The 25,394-nt window shown below is 51.2% G+C and overlaps 1 protein-coding gene across 2 annotated transcripts in view; it reads right to left on the bottom strand.

Moving 5' to 3' along the window:
- CTIF (cap binding complex dependent translation initiation factor) overlaps positions 1 to 25,394 on the bottom strand; it is a 230,860-nt gene that overhangs the window by 164,658 nt on the left and 40,808 nt on the right. For both annotated transcript variants that reach the window (XM_082668483.1, XM_082668484.1), the window contains exon 5: positions 22,405 to 22,480. In XM_082668483.1, the coding sequence (XP_082524609.1) occupies positions 22,405 to 22,480 (76 nt within the window). The remainder of the gene's footprint in view (positions 1 to 22,404; positions 22,481 to 25,394) is intronic.

Raw genomic sequence — 25,394 nt, 5'->3', positions numbered from 1 at the left:
GCACCTCATTTCAGAGACCTGGAAATAAGGTCTTTTCAGCTCTCCAGAGAGGGAGCTGCAGTTCCACACCACCAATGCTAGGACTGAAGGAAGACGATGTACTTCTTAGTGACTAACTTTTGATTCTCTGCTCCGACGTCTTTGAGTCATCTCTTCTTGCAACACAGAGAGGTGCCCCTGCCCAGTTTCCCCAGTGACCCAGCAAGGTTCCTCCCTGGCCCCCTGTCCACTGGATCGGTTTGCCTGACCCTCTATCTTCCACCGGTCAGGTTTCCTCCTCCAGTGCATGGACATCCTGCCCAACCTGACCGGCCAGCATAAGCCACACAGACAGCCACCGGTGTTGCCGCCCTTTGGGGTGTCCTGAAAAGACCTCTCTGAGGGGGTGTGATGCACTTCCTTGACCACACCACACACCAGCCTGCTGGAACAATGTCCCTTTTCTTGCCGCCAGGAAAGGCCACAGAAAGGAACATCTTCTTTTTTCTTGCCAAGCAAATGTTTCTGTTTTGACCTGAAGGGTGCACTTTGAAGCAAAATAATGACCCAGAGGCCACTGAGCTGCCCTAAAGGTCAAGTACTGGAAAGAATTGTTCCCAACATTTTTAGCATGTTGAGAATACCGTGTGTGTGTGTGTGCGTGCGCACGCATCGGGACAGGTGGGAGACGGACAACCGCCCCTCGTGTGAGCAGTCCCTGACCAGTCACCGTGCCCTGGCCAGGCCGGGTGGGGTGAACGGGCCAGGACTATGACGATTCTGCTGTCAGAATGTCTGCTTCTTATGGCCAACTTTGCTGAGGGGCTTTGCAATGAATTCCTTAAAAGGAATCACATACTATTGACATGATCAAATTTTACTAACATTTCCATGAGCAGAATCTTTGTGCTGAGTGGCTGACCTCTGGCCAGAGCAGGTGAACAAGGTGTTCCACTAGGGCCCTGCTCAGGGCTCAGAAGAATTTGGGGGACCTGGCAGCAGCTTTCCTTCTCTGCAAAATCACCTCTGCAGCCAGTCCCTCCTGGTCTGCAGGACTCTCTCTCCCAGGTACGGGGACCCTTGACTCACAACAGCTTCTAGAATTCAGCTCATCTCCTCTTTTTTTTTTTTTTTTTGTTGCGGTACGCGGGCCTCTCACTGTTGTGGCCTCTCCCGTTGCGGAGCACAGGCTCCGGACACGCAGGCTCAGCGGCCATGGCTCACGTGCCTAGCCGCTCCACGGCATGTGGGATCTTCCCGGACCGGGGCACGAACCCCTGCATCGGCAGAACCTGCATCGGCAGGCTGACGCTCAATCACTGCGCCCCCAGGGAAGCCCTCATCTCCTCTTTACTGTGGCGGAGCACAGCCCTGTGCTCAGAGCAGGGACGTCTGTCTGGGCCTCAATTTTCCCAGCAGCAAAATGAAAGGAGCTGGGCTAGATGACCAGAAGGCTCCTTTCAGGACTAATACTATAACATTCTAGAACATTCGATGGCCACGACTCCTTCCTCCTGAGGAAATAGAAAGGGTCACTTCACCTTCTCCACTGTTAAGATATTTCTCTCCAAGGAAGGTTCCCTTTAGCTGGAAATGTTCTAAACTCAAAGTCTGGCTTTCTATGGAATGAATGAATGGCTTGCGTATTCAACTCAAGCTTCTGGGTCTGAAATTTGCTTAAAACGAGGAACAGCTGTGCTTTACATGAGCTCCGCACACCTCCGGGATGATCTTCTCGGTCTCATCGATTTGAGGCATTTTTGATAATTTCAGGCAGAGGCTTTGGCATGTGTAGAGGAAGGAACACCGCTCTCTAATTTGCACAGAGTGGCTGTGCTGGCTAGTGGCAGGGCTGGTCCATGTACACTTTCTGAAAAGCCATCTTTCAGGGCTAAAAAGGGCCTCACAGGCCTGCCCGATAGCACAGAACAGAGACCAGCAAGAGGACGCAATGCGGCTGCTGGCGTGGGGCGTCCAGAGGACACGACAGAAAACCTTTCTCCACGGTGTTGACCAAGGTCCCCGACATTCAGTGCATTCTTCTAAGTGGCCCTCCGTCTCTCTGCGCCTTGGACCCAGCAGAGCTGAGGCGGGGGCCGCAGGGAGCGCCTGGCTTGGGGTCAAGGCTGCCATCGGCAGCTCACACAGCCTTGCCTTTCTGGTTCGTGCTTGGGAGGTGGGGCGAGGGTGGAGAGGCAGCTCTGATTGTGATTTCCTTTCCTTTCTTCTTTTTTCTAATTTCCTTTCGACAGAACGTTTTATGTGCAGACACTTCAGTGATGAAGGCTTTTCAAAGACACCTATTGATGCTGATCCCTAGTGAAATTCTAGAATAAATTATTAAACAGACGTCCTGTGAGCCTTAGGCAAGGACCCGTGGTTAGAATTCATCAGAAAAGAAACTGCAGTGTGTATGGAAAGAGCTGTGACCTACGGATCCTGAGCCCCAGATCTGTGTGCCCCTGGGTGCGGCCCGGCCCCACGGTGGGGCTTAGTTTCCTCGTTGAGCACAATGTGTTTAGAATGCTTGCCTCACGGTTTAGAGTGCTGACCACGTGGTCTCCACGACAGATGTTCAGGGAGAGATTTCAACTCTTGCCCCACAGCCCACCACTGGCTGCTCCTCCTGCCAGCACCAGGGCGAGGTAGCCAGAGGACCTGGGTTCTCTCCAGCTGGTCTAGGTGCCCAATCTCGGGCTCCCCGCCTCCTGACCTTGCCCTTATCTGACCCTTTCTGCCCCTCCAGCCCCAGTTTTATCCTGCACATCGCAGCCTGAGGTGACAACGTGTCAATAGGACAAATCACTGCCAGTGATCGGCTGGAAATGGAACATTTCCAGGTAATAGGATGTACCCAGAGTGCCTGCCCTTCAGGGCTCTGAGCTCCTCAGATTAGGAGCAGCTGACAGAGCTGCACACGGACTAGCCTTCTGCCAGCCCCGGCTGGCTCTTTGGGGCACTGCCCTTTATCAACTGGGTGCAATGCATGATGCCGGAAAACATGCCCTGCCTGCCCTTAAGGGCATCCTTGCTTATTTCAACATTTCCAGAAATGAGCAGGAACTCCCAGGTAAGGAGCTTAAAGCTGCCAAAAGTTCTACACAAATGATTTTCAGGAACTGCAGAATACATGGATTGTTGAAATGCAAATTGGCAAAAGGCAGGGACAGCGTGTACTTTATGTGAGGCCTTCTAGAGCCAGTGTACCATTAGGGGTGGGTGGGGTCCCGTTTCTTAGCCAAAGAGGAGAGGCCCAGGCAGTTCCACAGGAGAGAGGCCAGCAATGACCAGTAGGCTTTCAGGGTGACTGTGAGAGGCCGCATTGCCCTGTCCTTTGCACACAGCTGGTTCCCACATCTGCTCTGGCATCTTAGCAACCATTCTATGGTTTTGTGACTTACTGAGCTCCGACCGCGTGCCCAGCCCTGTCCCAGGTGTGGCACTGGGCAAGAACCCTGCTCCCAGGACCCTGGATGCTTGCTGGGAAAAAGTCTTTCCCACCAGAAGGGGTCAACGGCAAAGCTAGGCAGGGTGAGGCTGGGATCCTAACGAGCTGGGCAATAGAGCTTATCTTTGGGTCCTGGACTGCATTTGCCCTGGTGGCTCTTGGCTTTTGTGTGGGAGTGAGCGTCTCTATAAGGTCTGAATCTAAGCAGATTTTCCCAGGCCCCTCAGACAGCTAGTGTGTGTGTGTGTGTGTGTGTGTGTGTGTGTGTGTGTGTCCCCTCCTGGAGTTCTTTGAACAATAGGAAAGAAAAGAACCTATTTATTGGCATTCAGGAACATCCTGCTGCCCCCTTTATATTCTAACCCCCGTAACAACATGTCCAGGGCCTGGACTCAGAGGACAGACCACTTCATCCCTCTGCTCCCAGATACAAATGTCTGCTCCCACATCTGCTCCCACTTCTGCTCCTGACAAGCACGTTAAGCTCAGTGTCCCCTACAGTGCTCTCCCTCTTTCCCTGATGATTTAAATCTAACCATATTAGACTTCTGACTCGACAGGGTGGATTGCCACATGCACTCCTCCTCTCTCAATAAAAAAAGTTATAAGCCTACAAAAGCACAGAGAACCAAAGAGATTTCAACACACTTTGGGAGGACAGAAATCAAATGGAGTAGCAGACAACCCAGCAGAGAGGGATACTGATAAGAAATGCACTGATGGAGCCTACAGACCTCCAGGGAGCTCAAGGCTTGGAGGTATCAGGGATCACAAAGGGCAGGGTTCAGGTGCTGGGAGGAAACAGCAGAACTGCATGAAAGTCTGCATATAGGACCCCCACAAGTCTCCTTCTGCACCCCACACAGCCATGCAACTATCTATCAATCCCTGCCTGCAGGCAAAAGATCTTATTTTCTGGAGAAGCTGAATAAGAGAAACTCTGACCTGGGGGCACAGGCACTCAGGAAATGAGAGAGAAATGGGTCAAAAGACAAGGGGATTCAGGGACTTCTCTGGTGGTCTAGTGGTTAAGAATCCACCTGCCAGTGCAGGGGACATGGGTTCGAGCCCTGGTCCAGGAAGATCCCACATGCTGCAGAGCAACTAAGCCCATGCGCCACAACTACTGAGCCTGTGTTCTACAGCCCATGAGCCACAACTACTGAGCCCACACGCCACAACTACTGAAGCCCGCGTACCTAGAGCCTGTGCTCCGCAACAAGAGAAGCCACCGCAATGAGAAGCCCGCACACTGCAATGAAGAGTAGCCCCCACTCGCCGCAACTAGAGAAAGCCCACACGCAGCAATGAAGACCCAACGCAGCCAAAAATAAATAAATAAATAATAAAAATAAATTAATTATTTTAAAAAATTAAAAAAAAAAATACAAGGGGATTCAGTAGCAATGAGCATACCTAGCACCTGGATCTGGGTTTCTAAAAAAACGTCCACTAAAACGTATCAGGCTCCAAGGATAATGACGGATTCCAGAGTTGGGCAGAGAAAGTCCATAATAAGCCTGGAGCAACTTCTTGTGCCCACAAGTAAGGAAGTACTCAAAGAATAATCAGGACATTTCAGAAATACCCAGGCATGATTCTGAAGGGGCTCCCACTTGCCAAACCTGAGACAATTAGAGCATCAAAATAAGTAATAATAGTAGCGGATTATAATCCCAAGAGTAACATAAAAATCTATAAGACAAGACATATAAATAAATAGAGGAGAAAGGAAAGATCTTCCTTACAGTAGAAAATCCACTAAAATATGCAGATGAAATTAGAAAAGTTACCATTTGCCAACCATCCGGATGATATTTCCGGCAAGGATCATCAATAAATGCTAAAACCGGTGGGTCAAAATATTATCAGAAACAGTACAATCGCATGGTCTCAAATATCTCTCTGCAAGATACTTATTAACTGCAAAGGGCAACATAGTAACTCTGTGGTGGTGAGGCCTAGAAACTACCACGTGAACAGGTGCTCAGTGTTGCATCACCAAGGCGACATCTTATGCCTCCTGGTATGAGGCACTGAGGACACAGTGCATGACTGAATCATGAGCAAACATCAGACAAACACAAACTGATGGACATTCTACAAATTAATTGGCCTGTACTCTTCAAAAAATGTCAAGGTCATAAAACACAAAGGAAAGTCAAGGAGGCTAAGGAGACATTACAATTAAAAGCGAACTGTGATCTTGTATTGAGTTCTAAACCAGAAAAATAAATACCCAAAACAATTTCTTTAGCTATAAAGAATATTAGTGGGACAACTGGCAAAATAAGGTCTGAAGATTATATAATAGTATTCCATCAATATTAATTTCCTGGTTTTGATCATGAAATTGTAGTTATATAAGAGAACGACCCTGTTTTTAGGAAAACACACTGAGGTATTTTTAGGAATAAAGTGGCACATGTCCACAATTTATTCTTCAAACCACCAAAAAAAAAAAAAAAAAAAAGAAAATTATGCAGAGACTGATAAAGCAAGCATGGAAAAATGTTAACATTTGGGGAATCCGGTGAAGGGTATACAGAAATCTTTGTATTTTATTTTTGCAACTTTTCTGTTTTCTGAGTGTTTTTCAAAAGAAAAAGAAAAGTAAAATAAGATTTAATAATGAAGTAATAATCTGACTAAAAATGTAAGTAAAATTTGACATAACTAGACTGAGAAGATAGGGGTATAAGAGAGCAAAACTCACATCTACCATAATAGGAAGTCAGCAGATGATGTCTAAATTCGATATAGTTAAGAAGAGCAGTATAAGAATAGTACACCAGACAATAGAAATATTAGATATTTTATATATAATTAGAAATATGGTAGCACACCAGAAGAACGGTGGAAAAAAAAAAGAAAAGTAGTTGCTTTGAGAAATGGAACTGGTAATTACAGAAGAATGAGGCACGGACTTGGCTATTTTCTGCTACCACAGGTCTTTTAGAATTATTTAGTTTTTAGTACTTTTAGTATTATTTAGTATTTTTAAACTATTATTTACTATCATTTAATTTTCAGTATTTTTTTAAAAAGCGTTATTTAATTATTTACTTTGTGTGAACTACAGACATTTACTACTTTTGGAACCCTGGATAGATGAATCTAATTCTTGGGGCCCAGCTCCCCAGGAAGGCATGAAGTCTCTTCAGCCTACCTTTTTTTTTCTTTTTTTTTTTTTTTGCGATATGCGGGCCTCTCATTGTTGTGGCCTCTCCCGTTGCGGAGCACAGGCTCCGGATGCGCAGGCTCAGCGGCCATGGCTCACGGGCCCAGCCCCTCCGCGGCACGTGGGATCCTCCCGGACCAGGGCACGAACCCGTGTCCCCTGCATCGGCAGGCGGACTCTCAACCACTGCGCCACCAGGGAAGCCCCAGCCTACCTTTTATGAATCCCACCTGCAGCAATGGCGTCACATTATACCAGCAGGTTTAAGTGAGCTGCTACATCCAAGCTACAGGATGTACGAGGTGGGAACGGCTATCGAGACCTCTGGCTCTGACACACTCACCCTGGAGATGAAGGTGCCGAGCCCCGGAGGCAGAGGGTGAGCCAGCTGAGGCCCTGGAGGCTCTGGCTTACACCCCGCCTGACACTGTAGCACCTCACGTTGGATGGAGGCTATGTCCACGCCCAAGAAGCCACTCAGCATACAACACGTGGGCTGACAGCCCTGGGCCTCGAGGGACAACTGGGGCCCAGAACCCTCAGCCTCCTGTACCTGTCCTGGAGGAGCATGGGGCTCCACTTACGTCTCCCTGGACCCCACCAGGCTGACAGTCGTCTGGGACCCAAACACACTCCAAGCCATAAGAAGCAAAACGCTAAATTAAATTCTCCATCAGTAATGAAAAAACTCAAGGTTTATAAACTCCGGGAGGGAGAGGAGCCTGGGGATGTAGAGGAAGCTACACGTGGCCCCGCCACGGGACGGGGGAAGTGGGACTTCTCCCTGAACCCTCCAGGGGGTAGGGTGCAGGCCAAGAGGAAAAGTGAGGGTCTTTGGGGGACACAAGAACATATGTAATGCTTTAATCATCAGACAAGGTCTTTCCTCTAGAGGCACCCCAAGAGTGGGTCAGGGGGTTACAGGGTTGGGCCCAGAAGGATGGCAGAGCCTCCTCTCCTGTTTCACAGGAAGTGGGACCGCGAGGCTCAGAGGTAGGACATGATCGCCTGTCCCTGGGCCAGGGCTCTGTCCTCATCAGCCCTCTGCTCCCAAAGTCAGAACACTGAAGCTCAGAGGGAAAGGCCAGAATTGTTTTCTGGACAGATCTCAATGTTTAGCTTTTCCACAGTCTGTGCTGAGCCTGCAACTACGTTGCTGTTATTATTTATAGTCTATTTAACATCAACTTTTGATTATTCCCTTTGTAGACAGAAGTTAGTGTTTGTTGTTTTATCCCCAGGTCAGCTTCCTCTCGCCACTAACTATGCCTCAGGGTCATTGCCGGCTGCCTACAGGCTCTGAGCCCAGGGACAAACTCCCTTCACCATCAGCTACTGCCCAACACACAGTGGGTGACAAATCCGCTACACACACAGCAATGTCATCCAAAGAGAAGGAACAGGTGTAACTAGCCCAGAGCTTCCCCCATCTCTAAATAAAGGCTGCCTCCACACACACACACACACAAAACCAAAGGGGCTTCCCTGGTGGCGCAGTGGTTGGGAGGCCGCCTGCCGATGCAGGGGACGCGGGTTCGTGCCCTGGTCTGGGAAGATCCCACATGCCGTGGAGAGGCTGGGCCCGTGAGCCATGGTCGCTGAGCCTGCGCGTCCAGTGGCTCTGATCACCTGCAAAGGCACAGCATCACTGGGGGCTCTGCTGAGGTTTCTACCTTTGACGGTGAGGTAATGACACCACCCCCCCAAAACCAGGAACTCTAATCCCCAGGGGCTCACCCAGAGCTGTTGGCACGGCTAGTGCCAGGATCAGGTGCCAGAGTCCGGGGGACTGGGTCGTTCCTAAATCATTCAACCCTCTGCAAATCCCCATCCTTGGTTGTCAAAGAGGGCAAGATTCTTTGTCCATCATTTGAGCAAAATAATGGTAAAGAACAAATAAACAACCAAAATTTTGTCAGCAAATAGAAGGGGATAGGTGATGTCAATTACCAGAGAAATTATCAAGAAACTATTAAGATAGACAACACAACTGGTATAAACATGAAAATTGCTAAGAGGCTATATCTTACTTGTTCCCAACACTAAAAAAATGCCAATTCTGTGACACAGCAGAGGTGTTAGCTAACACTACAATGGCCAGCATAGTGCAATAGAAATGGATCAAGTCAATATGCTATATACCTTAAACTTACACAATGCTACAGGTCAAATATATCTCAATTTTAGAAAAAAAGAAAAAAAAACGAATTTATTAAGAGCCAACTGCCTGCAAGTAGGTCCTCAGGCCTGGCTCTCAAACTTGAGCAGGCACCAGAATCACCCGGAGGACTTCTTCAAACGCAGATCGCTGGGCCCTAACCCCAGAGTTGCTGGTTCAATAGGAGGGAAGGGGAGTCTAAGAATCTGCATTTCTATCAAGTTTCTGGGTGATACTGAGGCTGCTGGTCTGAGGAACACACTTTGAGAACCCAAGGGTTTTCAGACCCCAGGATTTGGAGTGTGTCGTGCCGGGGAGAGGCATGTAAGTGTGGGAGAGACACGTGGGCATCCCAGTGATGTGGAGGGCAGCCCTTCTCTAGGGATATATTAAGTGCTCGAGGAGCCCAGAAAAAGCAAAAAAGGAAGTGGGTTGTTAGAGAGGGCTGCATAGAGAAGGTGACCTTCAAGGAGTCTTTGAAGAACAGGTAAGTGGCAGGTAGGCGAATGTAGCCGGAAGGCCATTTAAGGCAGGGGACTGGTGCTGCTGGATCAGGACCCGCTAACTAGTCATAAGGCTAGAGCACAAGGCGGGAGGTCACAGGAGAGAAGCCTGAGAGGCCGGCAGGCACTGGGGTTAAAGGAAAGTCTGTGATTTTTCCCCATAGGCCTGGGGAATCATTGAAGGAGGTTTAAGCAGGGCAATAGGAAGTCTGGTAAAACCTTTACCTTTCTGGGTCTATTTGTCTGTGTAATGTGGTGATGGGCAGAAGGTCTGGGCAGGCCTTTTCCAGCCCTGACATGCTGTGATTCCATGGGGGCAGGGGACAGGGCATGGTACCATCCAGTCAGTGGCCTCACCCTGTCGGCAGCCCCTTGCAAGCTCAGGGGCCCAATGGTCACTCACACTTGCTTGGTCTATCTGTCCATCTGCCGCCTCCAGAATCCTGGCCAGCCTGGGAAGTGGAGACAGACAGCTGGAGGTGTCACACACATTGCTAATCTCTCCTGGGCCCGTTCCCCCTCCCCCCTGGCTTGCAGAGCCAAGCGGCCTGGGACTGTGCAGCGGCTCACAATGGAAGGAAGAGGGTGTAGGAGGGAGGTCCCCGGGCTGACCCTGGTATTGTTCTTGGGCCAGAAGAAAGCTTCCTCCTGCCTGGCCACTGCAGTGCTAGAAAAGACGCCGGCCGGCCAGCAAGAGTCAGCGCGTCCTGGGGGGGGCGCCTGCCGTCGGGGCAGCCTGGGAGCCGGGGCCCATTCACAAACGCCTGCAGGAGAGCACGTAGCCCTGTCCGCCCCGCCCCCTCTGCCCTGCCGGCGGCTGCTCCCAGCGAGAGGAGCTGGGGTTAACGAAAATAACCGGGCTTCTCCGCCAGGAAGGAGAACGAGACCAGAAATGGCACCCTGGCTAATAAAGGAATAATGGATGCTTCACACCCTCAGCGATACCTTCCTCCTCCCCCCCCTCAGCTGCTCCTTCCACCGCCCAAGGACAGAGCAGGAAGGTGCTGAACCAGGGTGCAACCTTGTTGAACCGGGACTGGTCCAAGTCACCAGGACCTTCCCGAGACGGCTGGGGTGTTACACCAGCCCTGGAAACTGCTCTAGGAACAGAAGGTGGGGCTGCACGTGGGGTAACCCCGCTCACCCTGGGCTTTGGGGCCCCTCCTGGAAGGACCACTGGGTCACTGGGGTGGGTGTGTGCATGAGGGTGGCCCTGCCTCTGAGCGATGGTAGGCAGGGCCACCCCGCAGGCCAGCATAGGGCCTGCTCTCAGCCTGGGCTCCTGGTACCTCTGCTGGCCTCCCCCTCCCAAGCCCAAGTCATTCCGGGGTTGGGGGTGGGTGGGTAGAGCAGCTTTTGCTGTCTGTGAGATGTCCTGGGCCCAGCAGAGGTCACGAGGGAGGCCATCTTCAGTCTGGCCTTGCTTGGGCCTGCTACTCCCCCACCCTCCCCCATCCAACTGATCAAGCCCTCTGTCCCTCAGCAAAGGATTCTGGGTACGGTCTGGCCCAAAGCAGGGCATGGACCAGATGACGTCTCTACTGGGGGAAGGTCCTCTTTTTAAGGGACCCTGGCCTGTCCCTAACGAAGCAACGAAACGTCCTTCCTCGGCTACTGTGGGAAGATGTGTACAATCTTAGGAATTCCTTAGAGGTCCCAGGAAGAGAGCGCAAGGATTGGTCAGGCCTTAGGATTTGGCCCTTGGCTTCCTAAATCCTCCTTCCATCATACATTTCTCTGCTCAGGAACGTTCAGTTGAGTCCCTGTTTGGTCAGGTTCCAAGGCCTCGAGCACCCGCACCGACTGCTCTCTCTGCTGTTGGACACGTCCCTTCAGGACTCCGGGACTCCCCCGTTCTCTGTGGCCTCCATTTCTTCTGAACCACTGCTTGCTTAGTTCTGCAGCCCTAATGCCATACCTTTGCTTTTCTCTCTGTGAAACAACAGGAGAACCTCAAAACTGGCCGACAATGAAGTCCTCCAAATGCCCACGAAAGCCCTCAGGACTGGGATGGTGGGATGGTGGTCTATTCATCTAGGACAATTTCACCAAGCAGGTGAAACTTGACAGGGCCGTGAAAGAGCAGGGAGATTGGACAAGGGAGAGGTAAGGACGCACGAGGTCTACGGGGCACACAGTCTTCGAGATCTCTGTCTTCATAGGAGCTGGGGAAACACAACCTAATCTCTATCCCTCCACCCGCAACTGCCGCCCCCAAATCACAGGAGGGACGTGTGGATGGTTCCCGTCTTGTCTGTCAAGCTCCCCAGTTCTGCGCTTGCTTCCAGGTGTAACTGAGCTACTTAGTAAGGCCACTTCACACCTGTAGAGTGTTTTTTGGTCATTATACGACCTGGTTTATATTGTGACCCTCAGCAAAGCCTTGCAATGAAAGTCAAATCCGTATATGATCCCATGTTACAGCTGAAGACATGGGAGCTGGAAGAGAATCATTTTGGATGAACTCCAAGATGTTCTGCGTGTAGAACCGAAGGCCTCTCGGATGACAAGTGAATGAACTTGTTTGTCACCTGTTTTAACTCTCAGGGCTTTTTTTCTGTTTATCAGTGTTTATCAATCTTTTCCTGTAAAGGGCCAGATCGGATATACTTAGGCTTCGACGGTGGTAGGGTCCACATTGCAGCTACTCGACTCTGCTTCGTAACACAAACACAACCACGGCCAGTGAACAAATGAATGGGCGTGGCCATGTGCCAATAAAACTTTATTTGCAGAAACAGGCTGGAGGGCTGGACTTGGTCTGCAGACCACAGTTTGCCCACCCCTGTCTAAGACCCTAACTGTGCTACGGATAATTGAGGCTGTCCTATAAGGGAGGCAGATGTTTCCGGGACGCCCTAGAGCCAGAAAGCACTTGCCACCTCCAGTCCCCCCTCCCTGCATTCTGCCCGCACCCCGAGACTGTGAGAACCTGGTCCAGACTCAGCCAGTCGCCCGCTTCCCAGGAACTTTCCTAGCTGTCCCCAACAAAACTCTTCATGCCCCAAATAATAATTTCTTGTAAAAATACTCCCAAACAACAAAAGTAAAAATAGGCTGGCCTCACAGCACACACTGCCTATGCCTTGCTACCTGGTGGTCTCAGACAGGAAACCATGGATCGAAGAAGTCCTGGTCTCCTCCTTTATTGTATGGGCACCTATTTTTATCCTGAGGGAGGAAGCACCGGGTGGGTGGGAGGGTGGCCAGAGAGCAGAGGGGCTCTCCTAGGTGAGCACCCCTGCTCAGAGCCAGGGCAGGATCTGGAGTCGGCAGGGGTTGGGGAGAGGCCCCTGGAAACCTTTCCGATTAAAAAAAAGGAAAAACATCTCTTCCTCTGTCAAAGGTGTCAGTAGGGGCTCCTCTCTCCCTCACCCCACCCCCTCCTCCTCTCTTTCCATTTTTAGTGCCTACAGCAGTAGAGAAAAAAAAAAAAAGAAAGATGTCCATTTTCTTGTTCTTGCTTATTAAGGAAATGACATTCACCCCTAACTTGCTGTACGTGACTACAGTCACCTAGAATTAGAAAATGGTTTTCCATCACCTCTTCCTCCTCCGTCACTCCTTACAAAGGAGCGCCAGGCTGCCTGAATTCCAATCCCACTCCCCCATTTGTAAACCATGTGATTTGGGGCAGGTATTTGATCTCGGTTTTTTTGTCTGCAAGATGACGATAATAGTAGTACCTATACTCTACAGGGCAGTTACGAGAATTCAGAGATGATACGTGCGGACACGTAGCTCAGACGGTACGCGATTTACGTGAGCCCCTGCGAAGGACTGTGGGGTGCTGGGGGTGAGTCCCTCTGGGATAGGAGCAAGTCAGGGCTCATTTAGTCACTCACCTAATATTTAATGAGCACCTATATGAGCCCGCATGGAACGTAACATTCCAGTGGAGGAGGCAGACCACAAAAATAAAGCATGCGTGTGATGATCACTATGGAGAAAAATTAAGTGGGGGTGGGTGGGAATGGAGAATACGGAGTGGGGGTGACATCTGACCAGAGACAGCATCGTCTGTAAAAGGAGATCAGTAACAGCACACCCTCCACAGGGACGATGTGAGGATAAGTAAGATAAGAAAAAGAAAGCACCGTCACAGTTCCTGCAGCCTGGAAGGCACTTAGCCAGTGTTTGCACTGCGTTGCAGTCATTCATTGCTAGATGCTCATTACAGGGACATTAGGAGAATTGCATGTCCTGGTTCACTGAAAAGGCAGCGGCCCCTGCGTTTAAACTCAGTCCATCATGACTAAGACAATGCCTGGTCCACAGAAAGATGCCCAGCCAATCCTGGTGGGCTCAGTCAATGAAGTCAGACCGGACCCCCCATGGGACCAAGACGGGACATGAAGGAGGATTTGTGGAAGGGGGCAGACCTGGGGTTGTGAAGGGGGACTTAGTTTTTACATGATTTTAATAATCCTCATGCCTGTGAGTTAGCATATCCTGGAAGTTCCAGAAGACTTGGCCACAGGGCTGGTATAGCTCTAGGGAATGATAAAGTCACTCCTTCCCATCTGGAGGGCTTCAATCCAGTGTGTGGGGCAGCCCCTTCCCACCAACCCTGAGTCCACACTGCAACAGCGCCACCTGCTGGAGGAACCAGGCTGCTCCCGCATCTGCCACCGTTTTTATTCCTCCGAGCACTCAGTGATTTTCATTCTGAAAGCTCACATGTCCCTCAGATTCCTGGCGGGTGGGGTGGGGTGTTTCTCACCCTGTCTTTATTCGGGGCCAAGCGGGTAAATGGGGTGCTTAACCCCAGGCCTCACTGTCACCCTCCTTTAGCTGGTCTCCTGTCCTCACTCTGGGTCCCATGTGAAGAGAGTACTTGGGCACATCCAGGAGGCCAGAAATCCCACTCGACTTAGCCATGTTCTTTGTTCCGTGTGCGCGCCATGCCGACCTCCCATCAGTGGCCTACACCCTATGTACTGCACTAAACTAGGTCAGTCACCAGAGGATCAGAGCAACGGGCCTGACCAGGTCAGGGTGAGCTCATAATTAACTGCAGACAGACACAGAATTTAGTTTCAAAATTTCCTGACAGGAAAACAAAATAAGTTGGGTTATGCAGTTCCCACTGTCAGACAAAAGATGGCAGGCGAAACATTTCTGACAGAGAATTCAAAGAAAAATGATCAAAATGTGTCCTTTCAGAAAGCCTTAGGCAAGACATGAGATAACTCAACAACAATGTCTTTCAACTGGCCTTTTGTTTAAAACGCAGAAGCATCCAGGGCCGTGTGTGGAAATAAAGAGGCAGTATTTCTGCAGGGGCCTGAGGAGACGCTGAGGAGAAACTGTTCAAGTCACCACACCTCAGGGGGAAGGAGCCCAGGGTGGTGTCTAGGCTGGAGGTCTTGGGCCAGAGGGGAGGAGAGGGGAGCGCAAGGGGAGAGCAGAACCCATTCAGATTCGGTTCCCTTGTCTTGCACTGAACTCAGTCAAGTTTATGCGGCTCCATCAATCCCCTCAGCACCGCCTGCCAGCCCCTGTCCTTCCAACGGCAGAAGCCAGCACTCTGTAATTCTCTAAGCCCCACGCCGGCGGGTCTCTCCCCTGCAGGCCCAGGTGAAACCGTCTGGTGCGGGGAAGGCCACCAGCACGCCTCACTCCGTGCGTGAGCACCCTCTTGTCTGTGCAGCTGATAGAGGCTTAATGGGTGTGCCCTCCTGGGAGCTGCCATGTGTTCCCAGGGGTGTGAGGATTGGAGGTGGGGGGGGCGGTCCCTGGAGGAATGTCAGGCCTGTGCATGGCAGGGGACACCTGGACCAAACAGGTACTTCCTTCACTTGTGCGGTTGCCTCCTTCACTGCCTCACCTTCTCCCTTGTTCTGGGGAGAAGGCCTGAGCCTGGAGGGCCTGCGTCATTTTGGGGATAATGTTAAGCACCGTATCCGCATGCTGAGCACCAGCAAGGCAAGGACACCTTAGGCTGCTAGGGACAAGGGACCTCCCGTTGCAAATGTGACTGCGGAGTCTCCAGAGCGGCGCGCTGGTGCCCTCTAGTGGGAGCAGATCACGGCGCAGCCATCCGTCCCCCTGCACCTGCCATACCTGACCCTGGGGCCACCCTGGGAGCGGGATTACAAATGATGGGGGCTGGAATGTCCACATCACTGCCAATACGGCAGGCTGGCCAACGGCCTTCCACGGTTCACAACAGAGGTGCCAAAAATGCAGGCGGGACCCCCAGGATTCCATTCTAAGCCCAGTTGTATAGGTGTCAGCTTCTGCCCTGCCCTGTGGCTTCACCGCCTGAAACCATGATGGATGTCCTCCTGAATCCATGTTACCACGTTCAGGGACTCCAGCTGCCCTTCCCAATCAGAGCTCTTGGGGAGCAAAGCGAGCTTCAGCTCACCTGAGGCTGCTGAGTTTGGGGATGCTGAAATCTGGCTTCTGGCTGTCACCCAGCCCAGCTCACTCGCTCTTCCCCCTCAACTATCACTACAGGGAGGCAGACCTTGGGGACAGTCAACATCACCAGCATCAGCCTTTACTGACCAACTAAACGCCTCTTATGGGTGGAGAACTGTGCCTGGCGGATGTGGGTACCTACTGTCTGCCCTGCTGCCTCAGGTTCTTGGGTGGCTCCAGGGGCCTGAGTCCCAGCAGTGGGGTTCCTGGATTTATTGCCCACTGTGCAAATACAACCAGGTGGGACCACCAGGGATCGAGTCCTTGGCTTTGGCTGGAGGGGGCCGTGGACAGGCATCCAGGCATCAGCAGCTGACCTCTGACTGAGGCACTCCCACCGAGGACCACTCACTGTGACATGTGCCCCAAGTGTGACTCCCAGTGAGAGACACGCTAGCGCTCCCAGAGATCTACAACAGGCATTAAGTTGGAGGCCCACAGGGGCCCTCGGCTCCTGACGCAGACGTTCTTTCAAGCCCCAGGCTGCAGACACTGCATGGCACTGGAGAGGCAGATGGAGCATTCAGGGAGGGGACCAGACTTCCCTCTACAGGGACGCTGACCTGGGCAAGGCACCAGCGTTCGCGCAGGCGTTGATAGCTGCAGCTCTGCTCTACTGTCATCAGAGCACATGTCTCATTTCTCTTCTAGACTGTGCCCCTCCTGGCAACTGTATCTCATGCAGTTCTCTCTCTCTCTCTAAAAGGCTGGTGCAAAGCCCCTGTCCATGAAGAAGAGTTAGGCGGACAAGTGAAGGAAAGAGGAAATCGGGGCAGAAGCACCCTTGCTGACCCAACTGCCTCTTTCTCCGCCAGTCCCTTTGCCCTTGGATGGGGTCGTGGGACTAGTTCTGTCCAATGGGCTAAGTACAAATGATACTTCTGGGTCAAAGCATTTGAGACCCAGATCATGACTCTCCAGCTCTCTCTTTGTCCCTGCCAGGGCCACCTGGGTACTGTGGGTTGAGATGGTAGGGCCACAGAATGGAATCCAACTGGACCTTTGAGCCCCTGCTTTGGAAAGGAGCTGCCCTGGAGGGTAGCTAGACCCTCCGCAGAAATCTCAGTAAGTGACAAATAATATCCTGCGTGTGAGGCCTCTGAGATTTGGGGGTTTGTTTAATATCATGCCATGGCCTATAGTATCTGAACACAACAGATGATTGAAAAATTCTGTCTTGTTTAAAAAAAAAAAAAAAAGACATACGCCCCGGTTATCACACCAACAAGGGCATAATCAGGTTCATGTCAAAGTTCTGCTGGGAAACGATGATAGAAACTCATAGGCAGAAGGATGGACTGAACGTTAAGACAAATATCCGCCTCTCTTCTTCTGGGTGAAAGAAGTGGAGAGCAGGTGGGCAACGAGCTTCAGGCCAACCTTCTCCCTGCGTCCTCCTATTTTTGTTCCTTCCTGCCTCCAGGAGGGGAGGGGAGGCTCTAGGTTTCTTTCTTCTCCTCAAAGCCTGACTTCTGTCTAAGACAGTCCCTAGGAAGCCCACTCATCTCTGCTCAGGCCCTTGACTGCTGTGGATGGGCTGGGGTCCCCACGCTATGGGTGGGGCTTCCCTCCCATTCAGCAGTCTTCAGCTGGGAGCATGCTGTCTCCCAGATGTATTTGGAAATGGGAGGTGTTTTTGGTGGTCACCGTGACTGTCCTCTCCCCACTCTCCTCAGTGGTTGAAACTGGGAACGTTAAATACCTGTACGTATTGGACAGGTCCACACAATTAAGATCTGTCCCACCCCAAATGCCAATAGCTAGGCTAGCTGACCCTGAGGCCCCAAGGCCAAACAACGGAACCAGCCAGCCCTGTCTAGAACACTAGGAAAATTCAGAAAACAAACACCCTGACGTGCTCTCTCACCTGACCTCAAATTCTACCACCAGAGATATATGTTTTGGGACCAGGAGGCCTGTTGGCCTTGTCCTAATGGTACCATATGAAATGCAAACACCCCAAAGAGACGTCAAGCCCTGAGCATGATCAACTACAACTTTTCAACTCTTGTGGATAATTTGGATAAAACTGCAGATATTCTGTGGTGCTTTAACGAATACAGATTCCTGGGTACAATCAGTGGGTGTGGTCACCCGCCTCCAGGATGGCCCCCAATGACCTGGCCCCCTGATATTCACACCTTTGTATAGTTCCTTCTACATTGTACCAGGGTTGGTCTGTGCAATCAACGTATATAGCTTGTGGCATGGTGAGAGGATGTCACTTCCCAGATTAGGTTAAAAAAGATTGGGACTTCTGTGTTGGAAGCTCTCCACTCTCTCACCCATGATATGTCTATGTCTGTCTATCTGTCTCTCTTCCTTCCTCCCTCCTTTTGGCGGAAGCCAGCTGCCATGATGTGACACTCAAGCGGCTTATGGAGAGGCTCATGTGAATGAAGCCTTCTGCCAGCAGCCAGGGCAGAATCGAGTCCCCTGCCCTCTGCCATGGCAGGGAGCCACCATGGTAGTGGGTCCTCCAGCCCCGGTCCAGCCTTCAGATGACTGCAGCCCCAAATGACACCTTGATCACAGCTTTGTGAGAAACCCTGAGCCAGAACCACCTGGCTAAGATGCTCCCAGATTCCTGACCCTCAAAAACGGGGTGTGATAACAAATGTTTATTGTTTTAGGCTGCTAAATTTTGAGCAACTTATTACACAGCAATAGATAACTAATACAGTGGATCTAGGGTAGGACCCAGAAAGCTGTAGATCTGCTCAGGGACTTGTCTGTTGGTAGTTTTCTGAGGGCAAAGCTGGTTCAAAGTGTTGGTGTGTGTGAGTATCAAAGCCCGTCCCCTGTGTGGATCCTGACTGGGCATGGAGACCAGAGGTGTAGGTTTCCACTCCCGGCACCTCTAAGAGCTGATGTCTCACGCAGTCCCTAGAGACCAAGAATGTTTGCTGATGGATCGTTTCTGAGAGAGAGAAAACCCTAGAATATGCAACCTGAGCGGGACCTTGGTCAGATGATTTTCAAAATCTGTTCAGTAGTGGAACCATATCTTCAAATGAAACCATTTGTAGAAGACTGGTTTAGAGACACGGGCTGAGCTGTTCTGGGCAAGCCTGCGTGGGGGTCCCCTCGAGCCTGCTTCTTCAGCCACCCCACTCCCCACTCCAGGAGCACCCCTGAGATGCCTCTGGAAAATCCCAGAGCTTTACAGGTTGCAAACCTCTAATCTAGTTCAACTGTGCCATTTTACTGATGAGTAAACCAAGGCCCACAGAAGGGAGGTCACTGGCACGTCTGTGGCAGACGCCTATCCTTTGACTCTCGTGACCTCTGGTGCAATCTTTCTGCACTCCTTGGGTTGCCGCTCAGGACAAATGCACAAGGTGGAGATGAGGTATAGGAAATAGCTCCCTCCCTCACCTCCTAAGAAAGTGGGGAGCCCCAGAGCCCGTCCACCAGCAGAGGGAGCTCCTCCTACGTGCCAGGCAGTGTTTTCAGTGCTTCACGTGAACGCATGTGCTCAATCTTCCAGACAATCCTAGGACGTAGATACCGTTATTATCCTATTTCACACAGGAGGAAGGAGGCAGAGCAAGGTAAGGAACTCGCCCGACCCCTTGGCTACTCAGTGGCACGGCCAGGATGCCATGGTGTCCAGACACCAAGCCCTTAACCCCTGCACTCCGCTGCCTCCCCCAGGTAAGGGCCTGGCTCCCTCTCCCTTCCAGCGGGAGTGAAAGGGCCTCTGTTGTGCTCCCCAAGGAGCTGGGAGGCAGTCACCCAACAGGAGATGTGGTCACACCTGTAACTTTTCCGGCCAGGATGCCCCAGGCTTCTGGCTCAAAGGCCACGGAGGGGTCAACACCTCTCCTAGGGCAGGGGGCTCCTCACCTAGGTCAGTGTCTCTCAAATGTACTTTTTCTATCAATCGCGAATGCTGTAGGCATTTAGGGATGGAGCGATAGAGTAGCGATTGCTGAGTACTTTACCTTTATATTAGCTGTGAGAACTTAGTACAGATCCAGGCCAGAGGGTATTTCATTAGCCGACACTCTGTGCCTTTGACCTACACATCACGGCCTAGACCTTATTGATTATTTTTCTCTCAAGCATAGGAAAGTTGCAAGAACAGTGCAAAGAGCCCCTCCCCCCACCCCCCATCCCCCTCACTCAGGTTTCTCTCTCCCTCTGTGGACCTACACACTCATTATCATTCATCTTTTTCTAAACCATCTGAGGACACGCTGCAGACATGAGCCCACATATCCCGCAAATATTCCAGTGTGTGTTTCTCAACAACAAGGACACTCACCTAGCTAACCATCATATAGCCCCCTAAATCAGGACACTTCTAGCCAAGAAACACTACTGCCACAGACCCCAATTCACATTCTCCCACTGTCCAACAAGGTCTCTATTTCTTTATGGTCCAGGATCTCAAAAAGGAACATATATTGCATTTAGTTGTCTGCGTCTTCAATCCCCTTCAATCTGGGAGATTCCTCAGTCTTTCAAGTCCAAGCAGTTTTAGAAGATGGCCTTTCCATTTGGTTCCTCAGGACCAGAGGCAGGCTGTGCTTTCTTGGCAGGAAAACCCCAGAAATGATGCTGGGCTTTCTCCATGCAGCACATCAGGTGTCCACTCACCCCACACTAATGATGTTAACCCTGATCACCTGGTCACGTTGGAGCCTGACAGGTTTCTCCACCATCAAGTCATCACACTTTCCCTTATAATGAGGTGAGCCCTACATGTGCCCCAGCCTGGTGCCTGGTGAGTTTCCAGTCTGCAAGGCAGGGAGGAGTCCAAAGAGAGCCAGGTGGTCTCAATGAGTTAAGGGGACAGAGTTCAAAATTCAGGGAGTCCAAGGCCACTAGAATTTGGAAGGCAGAGTAGCAGAGAGGAGAGAGCTGCACACAGAGAGAAATCCAGAAATGGCAGCCCCTTGAGTCTTTGGCCAATTTGTGCATGTATGTGAGGAAACTTCCAGGGCTGGTGAAAAGCTACCTGCAACAAACTGATGGAGTAATCCCCTAAGAGCACACACGGCTGGAAATAGTTTGTATTCCCAGCTGACGTGGTGGAAATACCTCCTAGGACATAAAGCACTGAGTGGCAACTTCAGAAGGCTATTGACCCAGTAGCAGAGCAAACTTTGCTCTAAAGGCTTCCCACCTAACAAAGCTTAAAAAGCAAGCCTTGAAAGGATCAAACTCTTGAAGTACCTTAACTGTGTCCTGGAATAAAGTTCCAAATATTTTAATTAATAATAATAATATCCAACACCCTAAAATTCCTAATATCTTGCATCTAATATAAAATTACCAAGCATGCAAGGAAAAACACAACCCATACCCAAGAGAAAAATCAGTTAACAGAAACAGACTGTGAAATGACATGGATGACAGAATTGGTAGAGAAGGACATTACAACAGCTACTATAAAATATTCCATATGCTCAAGAAGGTAGGAGAAAGCATGAGCATGAAGAGGAGAGAAATGGAAGATAACCAAAAAAAAAAAAAAAATCCATAACTGAACTTCTAGAGATGAACAATATAATATCTGAAATGAAAAATATACAGGACAGGATTAACAGTAGATTAGACACTGCAAGAAAAGATGAGTGAACTTGAAGACACAGCAATAGAAACTATCCAAAATGAAACACAGAAAAAAAGACTAAAAAAAAAGCAGAGCTTTGGTGAACCATGGGAAAATATGAAGAAGCACAGCGTGCATATAATTGGAATTGCAGAGTGTGGGTTCTGGGGGAGGTGAGGAAGATAATGGCTGAAATTTTTCCAAATTTGATATAAACCTACACTGTAAACCTACAGATGCAAGAAGCTCAATAAACTCCAAGTGGAAGAAACACAAGGAAAACCCAGCCCAAGTCACATCCCAATCAGATTGCTGAGGCCTTGACTGTTCATTCTATTGCCTCCCATGAATAGGCCCAAGGCATAAACACTCAGCCAAAAAGTGGGTAAGTCCTGCAGGGAGCTGGAAGAGAAGAATGGATGCAGCTGACATAGCCAGACAGACCGGGAAGAGAGAGGAGCGCGTGATGTGGTGAGTGCAGTGCGTGGCAGGTCACGCGGGGCAGGATCGGTCATGGAGGAGGGTTTGCTGCTCCCCTCCTCTGCAGGAGGCCTAGCCTCATTCCCGGAAGCAGCTACACTCCTACGGCTTCTGCCCAAAGTCCAGCACCAGAAGCATCTAGGGACCTAGATTTGCTGTCTCTTTGCTGAGTAATCCTCTTGTCCTGGAGCCCGGCCCGATTCAGGGAAAGGAGTCCAATCAATGACAAAACCAGCAAGCACAGCAGACACCTGGAGGCTGGCAGGACAACTCCACTTTTCAAAGGCCTAAAAATAGCCCTGACCACATTTGAAACCATGACAGCCCTGCCAGTCCCACCGGAACACGCTGCAGGTTGCCTCACCTCAGACGTTTCAGGTCAAGGGACAAAAGCTTCCCAGTTTGCTGAGTTGCCAGTGCATGGGCCATTTCATCCACGTCAGGTCTGCCACCAGCACCTGTGGTACAGCTGAGCACAGGCTGCCACACACACATCACAGTGGGACACTTTGCACCAAGGCAGGTATCCACCCCGGCCCACCTACCACTGCAGTACATCCAGCTATACCCTGCAGGAACAAGGGGCCAGTGGGAGAGTTTAGGCCCTGACCAGGCCGAGGGCAGGGGGAGGGGTGCTGTTGGAGACTCTGCCCCTATACCTACCTGCCAGGCCGGGAGGACCTTCTCGATGTCATTCAGGTTGATTCCATCCCCATCTTCCAGCTTCCCTTTTCCACACCTGGACCAGAAAAAACATAACAACACTGAAAGGACAGCTCATTCATGCATCCTGTCCAGGCCCAGCAAGCAGGAAGAGCAGGGGTGGTCAGGAGACACCAGGTCCTACTCTCCCTCAAGGCCGAAGAATCAGCCTGTCCCCCCTGGGGGAAATGGCCCTGGAGAAGTGCTCTCCTCCCTCAGGCCTGCAACACAGGCCCTTCCTTGAGGACAAAGGACTCTGTGCAGGCAGGAATGTGGGACCTGGGGTGGGGCAGAGGCACTAACAAGGCATCCATCCCCTAGGGAGGTGAAGGATACCAGAGTTCCCCTTGACCTTTCCAGGCAAAGAAGTTAAGCTCCTTGCCAATGAACGCCCCAAAGCATATCACAGATCCTGCAAAAACCCATCATTTTGCCCGGTTACACCAAGGGGAAAGCAAATGAACAGAGAGATCGAGCAACTTTCTCAAGGGCACACAGGCCCCCAACAGGGATTCCTCCCTCCCGGGCCTGACTTTGCCAGTCCAGCAAGCCCACTCAGATGCCAATGCTTTGTCTTCATGTCCTCTGTGGGCGGGCACACCTTCAGACCACAGGTGCTGACCCCAATTCACTGGCAAAGGCCCACATCTTCCACGTTTTTGAGGGTGCAGACTCTGGAACTGCAGGGCTTGGAACCCCAGTGGCATCACTTACTAAGTGGGTGACCCTGCTCAAGTCACTTTCCCTCTCTGTAACTCAGTTTCCTCATTTGTAAAATGGGGATAATTACTAGCGCCTAACATCACGAGGTGGTTGGAGGATTAAATTAGTTAATGTATTGAAGTGCTTAGACCTGTGCCCAGCATACAGTAAACGCTATAATAAAAGTATATGTAGAAAATAGATTATCATGGTAAATACAGGCAATAATTCAGTAAAATTATAACAAAACAAATAATAAGGTAAATATATTAGTGCTACTAGGACTGTTATATTTACTGTCATTGTTGTTATTGTTATTGGGGCAGAGCAGCAGTGCAGTGACTGATTAATAGCATAGATTCTAGAGCCAACACAGCCTCAGTTTTTCTGGGCCTCTAGATTCCTCATCTGTTGAAGGAATAACAGCTCCCACCTCCCTAAGCTGTGGTGAGTTTTAGATAATACAGGCAAGCGGTTAGAACCTGGATTGGTGTATGCACAGTGCACGGTAAGTATCAGTTACTATTACTATTATGTATTGTTATTATTATTGTTATTATTATTATCAGGTATGGTGAGGGCTACCTGATGGGTTGGTGGCAGCATGTTCCAGTTCCAGAGTTAATGCAACTCTCAAATTTCAGAGTAATTAGTTCATTTGATCAAATATCCGCCAAGCCTCTTTTGTGTTTTTGGACCTGTCAAGTCTTCCTGGAGTCGTGGGAAATAAATCCCACGTGGTCCCCGCCCTCAGACAGCTCACAGCTCTTAGCCGAGGAGCCTATGCCCATCTACGGGGCAGTGAACCTGAGCACCAGTAGGGGGCAGCATGAGATAAGTGCTACGAAAGTCCCGTGCACAGAAGGCACCCTGAAACTCCAAGGAAGAGAAACGGGGTGGCTACAAAACCCAGCACAGCTTGGGGGAAGGGGTGGGGGATAGGATCTATGCCCCGTTCAACACACGCTTGTGTCCCTGGGGGCTCCGGCTTGGTCTGGGCCCTCCGTGTCACAGCGCGGTGGTAGTGCTCGGTGGCAAGCGAGGACGCGGAGGGGGGGGTGGGGAGGTGGGACGCGGAGCAGCTCCTCCCAGAGGAGCAGCACCTAGAATAACCTGGGGCGGAGCGGGGGGAGGTGGGACGTGCGATGGTCCAGCAGAGAATCTTGCAGAGCGTCCCAGGCAGAGGGCAAAGGCCTGGGGCTAAGCGCAAGGGTGTTGCCAGCAAGGAGGGCAGGGTTCTTGCGGCTGCAGAGGGGTGGGGGGAGGGGGCCAAGGGGCAAGATGGCGCTGGAAGGCCAGGGTTGGGAGCACAGCTTGGGTTCTGGCCGGTGGAGATGGGGTGGGAGGGGTGTAAGGGGACTTCTTGCCTCTTCAGCCTCCAGCCTGGTGGTGATGTGCAGGGCTGCAGAGGAGGTGGAGAGAGGTCTGGAAACATCCAGCTGCCTTTCAACTAACAAGTCTGCCTGGTAGAGACAGGCTGGCCCGTGAAGACACCACCTGCTCACAGACATCTGTGTTCCCTGCGTGCCGGGGCAGTGGCGGGGAGGGAACTGGGGACTCTGGGGCTGACACCCCTCCCCCAGGTCATGTGAACATGTAACACACCTCTGGCTCCAACCACCCTCGGGCACCAGCCTAATACATCATGGCACAGACTTTCAGTCTCACCTCATCAGCCCCTGGGGTCGGCAAGGAGGGCTACTGTCCCCCTAGGCCCACCCTGTCGGGGGCTCAGAACTCCCTGGAGGGACGGCAGGCAGGTTCCAAGGGCAGAAGGTTGCTACAGACCAGCTGAGTCACTGCTGCCAACAGGGTTTCCAAGGTAACAACCTCCACTGATTTCTGTCCCTCCGTGGAAACACGGGCTGCGGGAAGCCTTGGCAACCGAGTGGTACCCTACTTCCAAGAGCTGCTGCTGTGGCTGGGCGTGTGGAGTCCATCCCCAGAAAGGCCGGGCTCCAAGGGTGACACACTTCTTGGCTTAGCGACAAAGTGGCTACAGGACGCTGCACCCAAACTCCCCAGGATCCCAGGAGAGATGGGATCTGGTCAGAGAGCCAGGCGTCTATAGGAGACCCCGGGGCACTGTCAGCAAATCTGGCCGGCTCCTCTGAGTGAGTGAGGCTGGTGGTGAGCAGTGTGGCCAGTTCCTCTGGCTCCGGAAGGAGCAAGGGCCCTCAGCACAAGGGGAGCCTTTCCTTCCCTGGATAGTCATTTGTCGCTACTGCCACACTGTGTTCTGTTAGGAC

This window comes from Grampus griseus, assembly GCF_964374135.1.
Source record: "Grampus griseus genome assembly, chromosome: 12".
Lineage (NCBI taxonomy): Eukaryota > Metazoa > Chordata > Mammalia > Artiodactyla > Delphinidae > Grampus > Grampus griseus.
The sequence above is the reverse complement of the archived record's forward strand: the minus strand, read 5'-3'. Positions and strand labels throughout refer to the sequence as shown.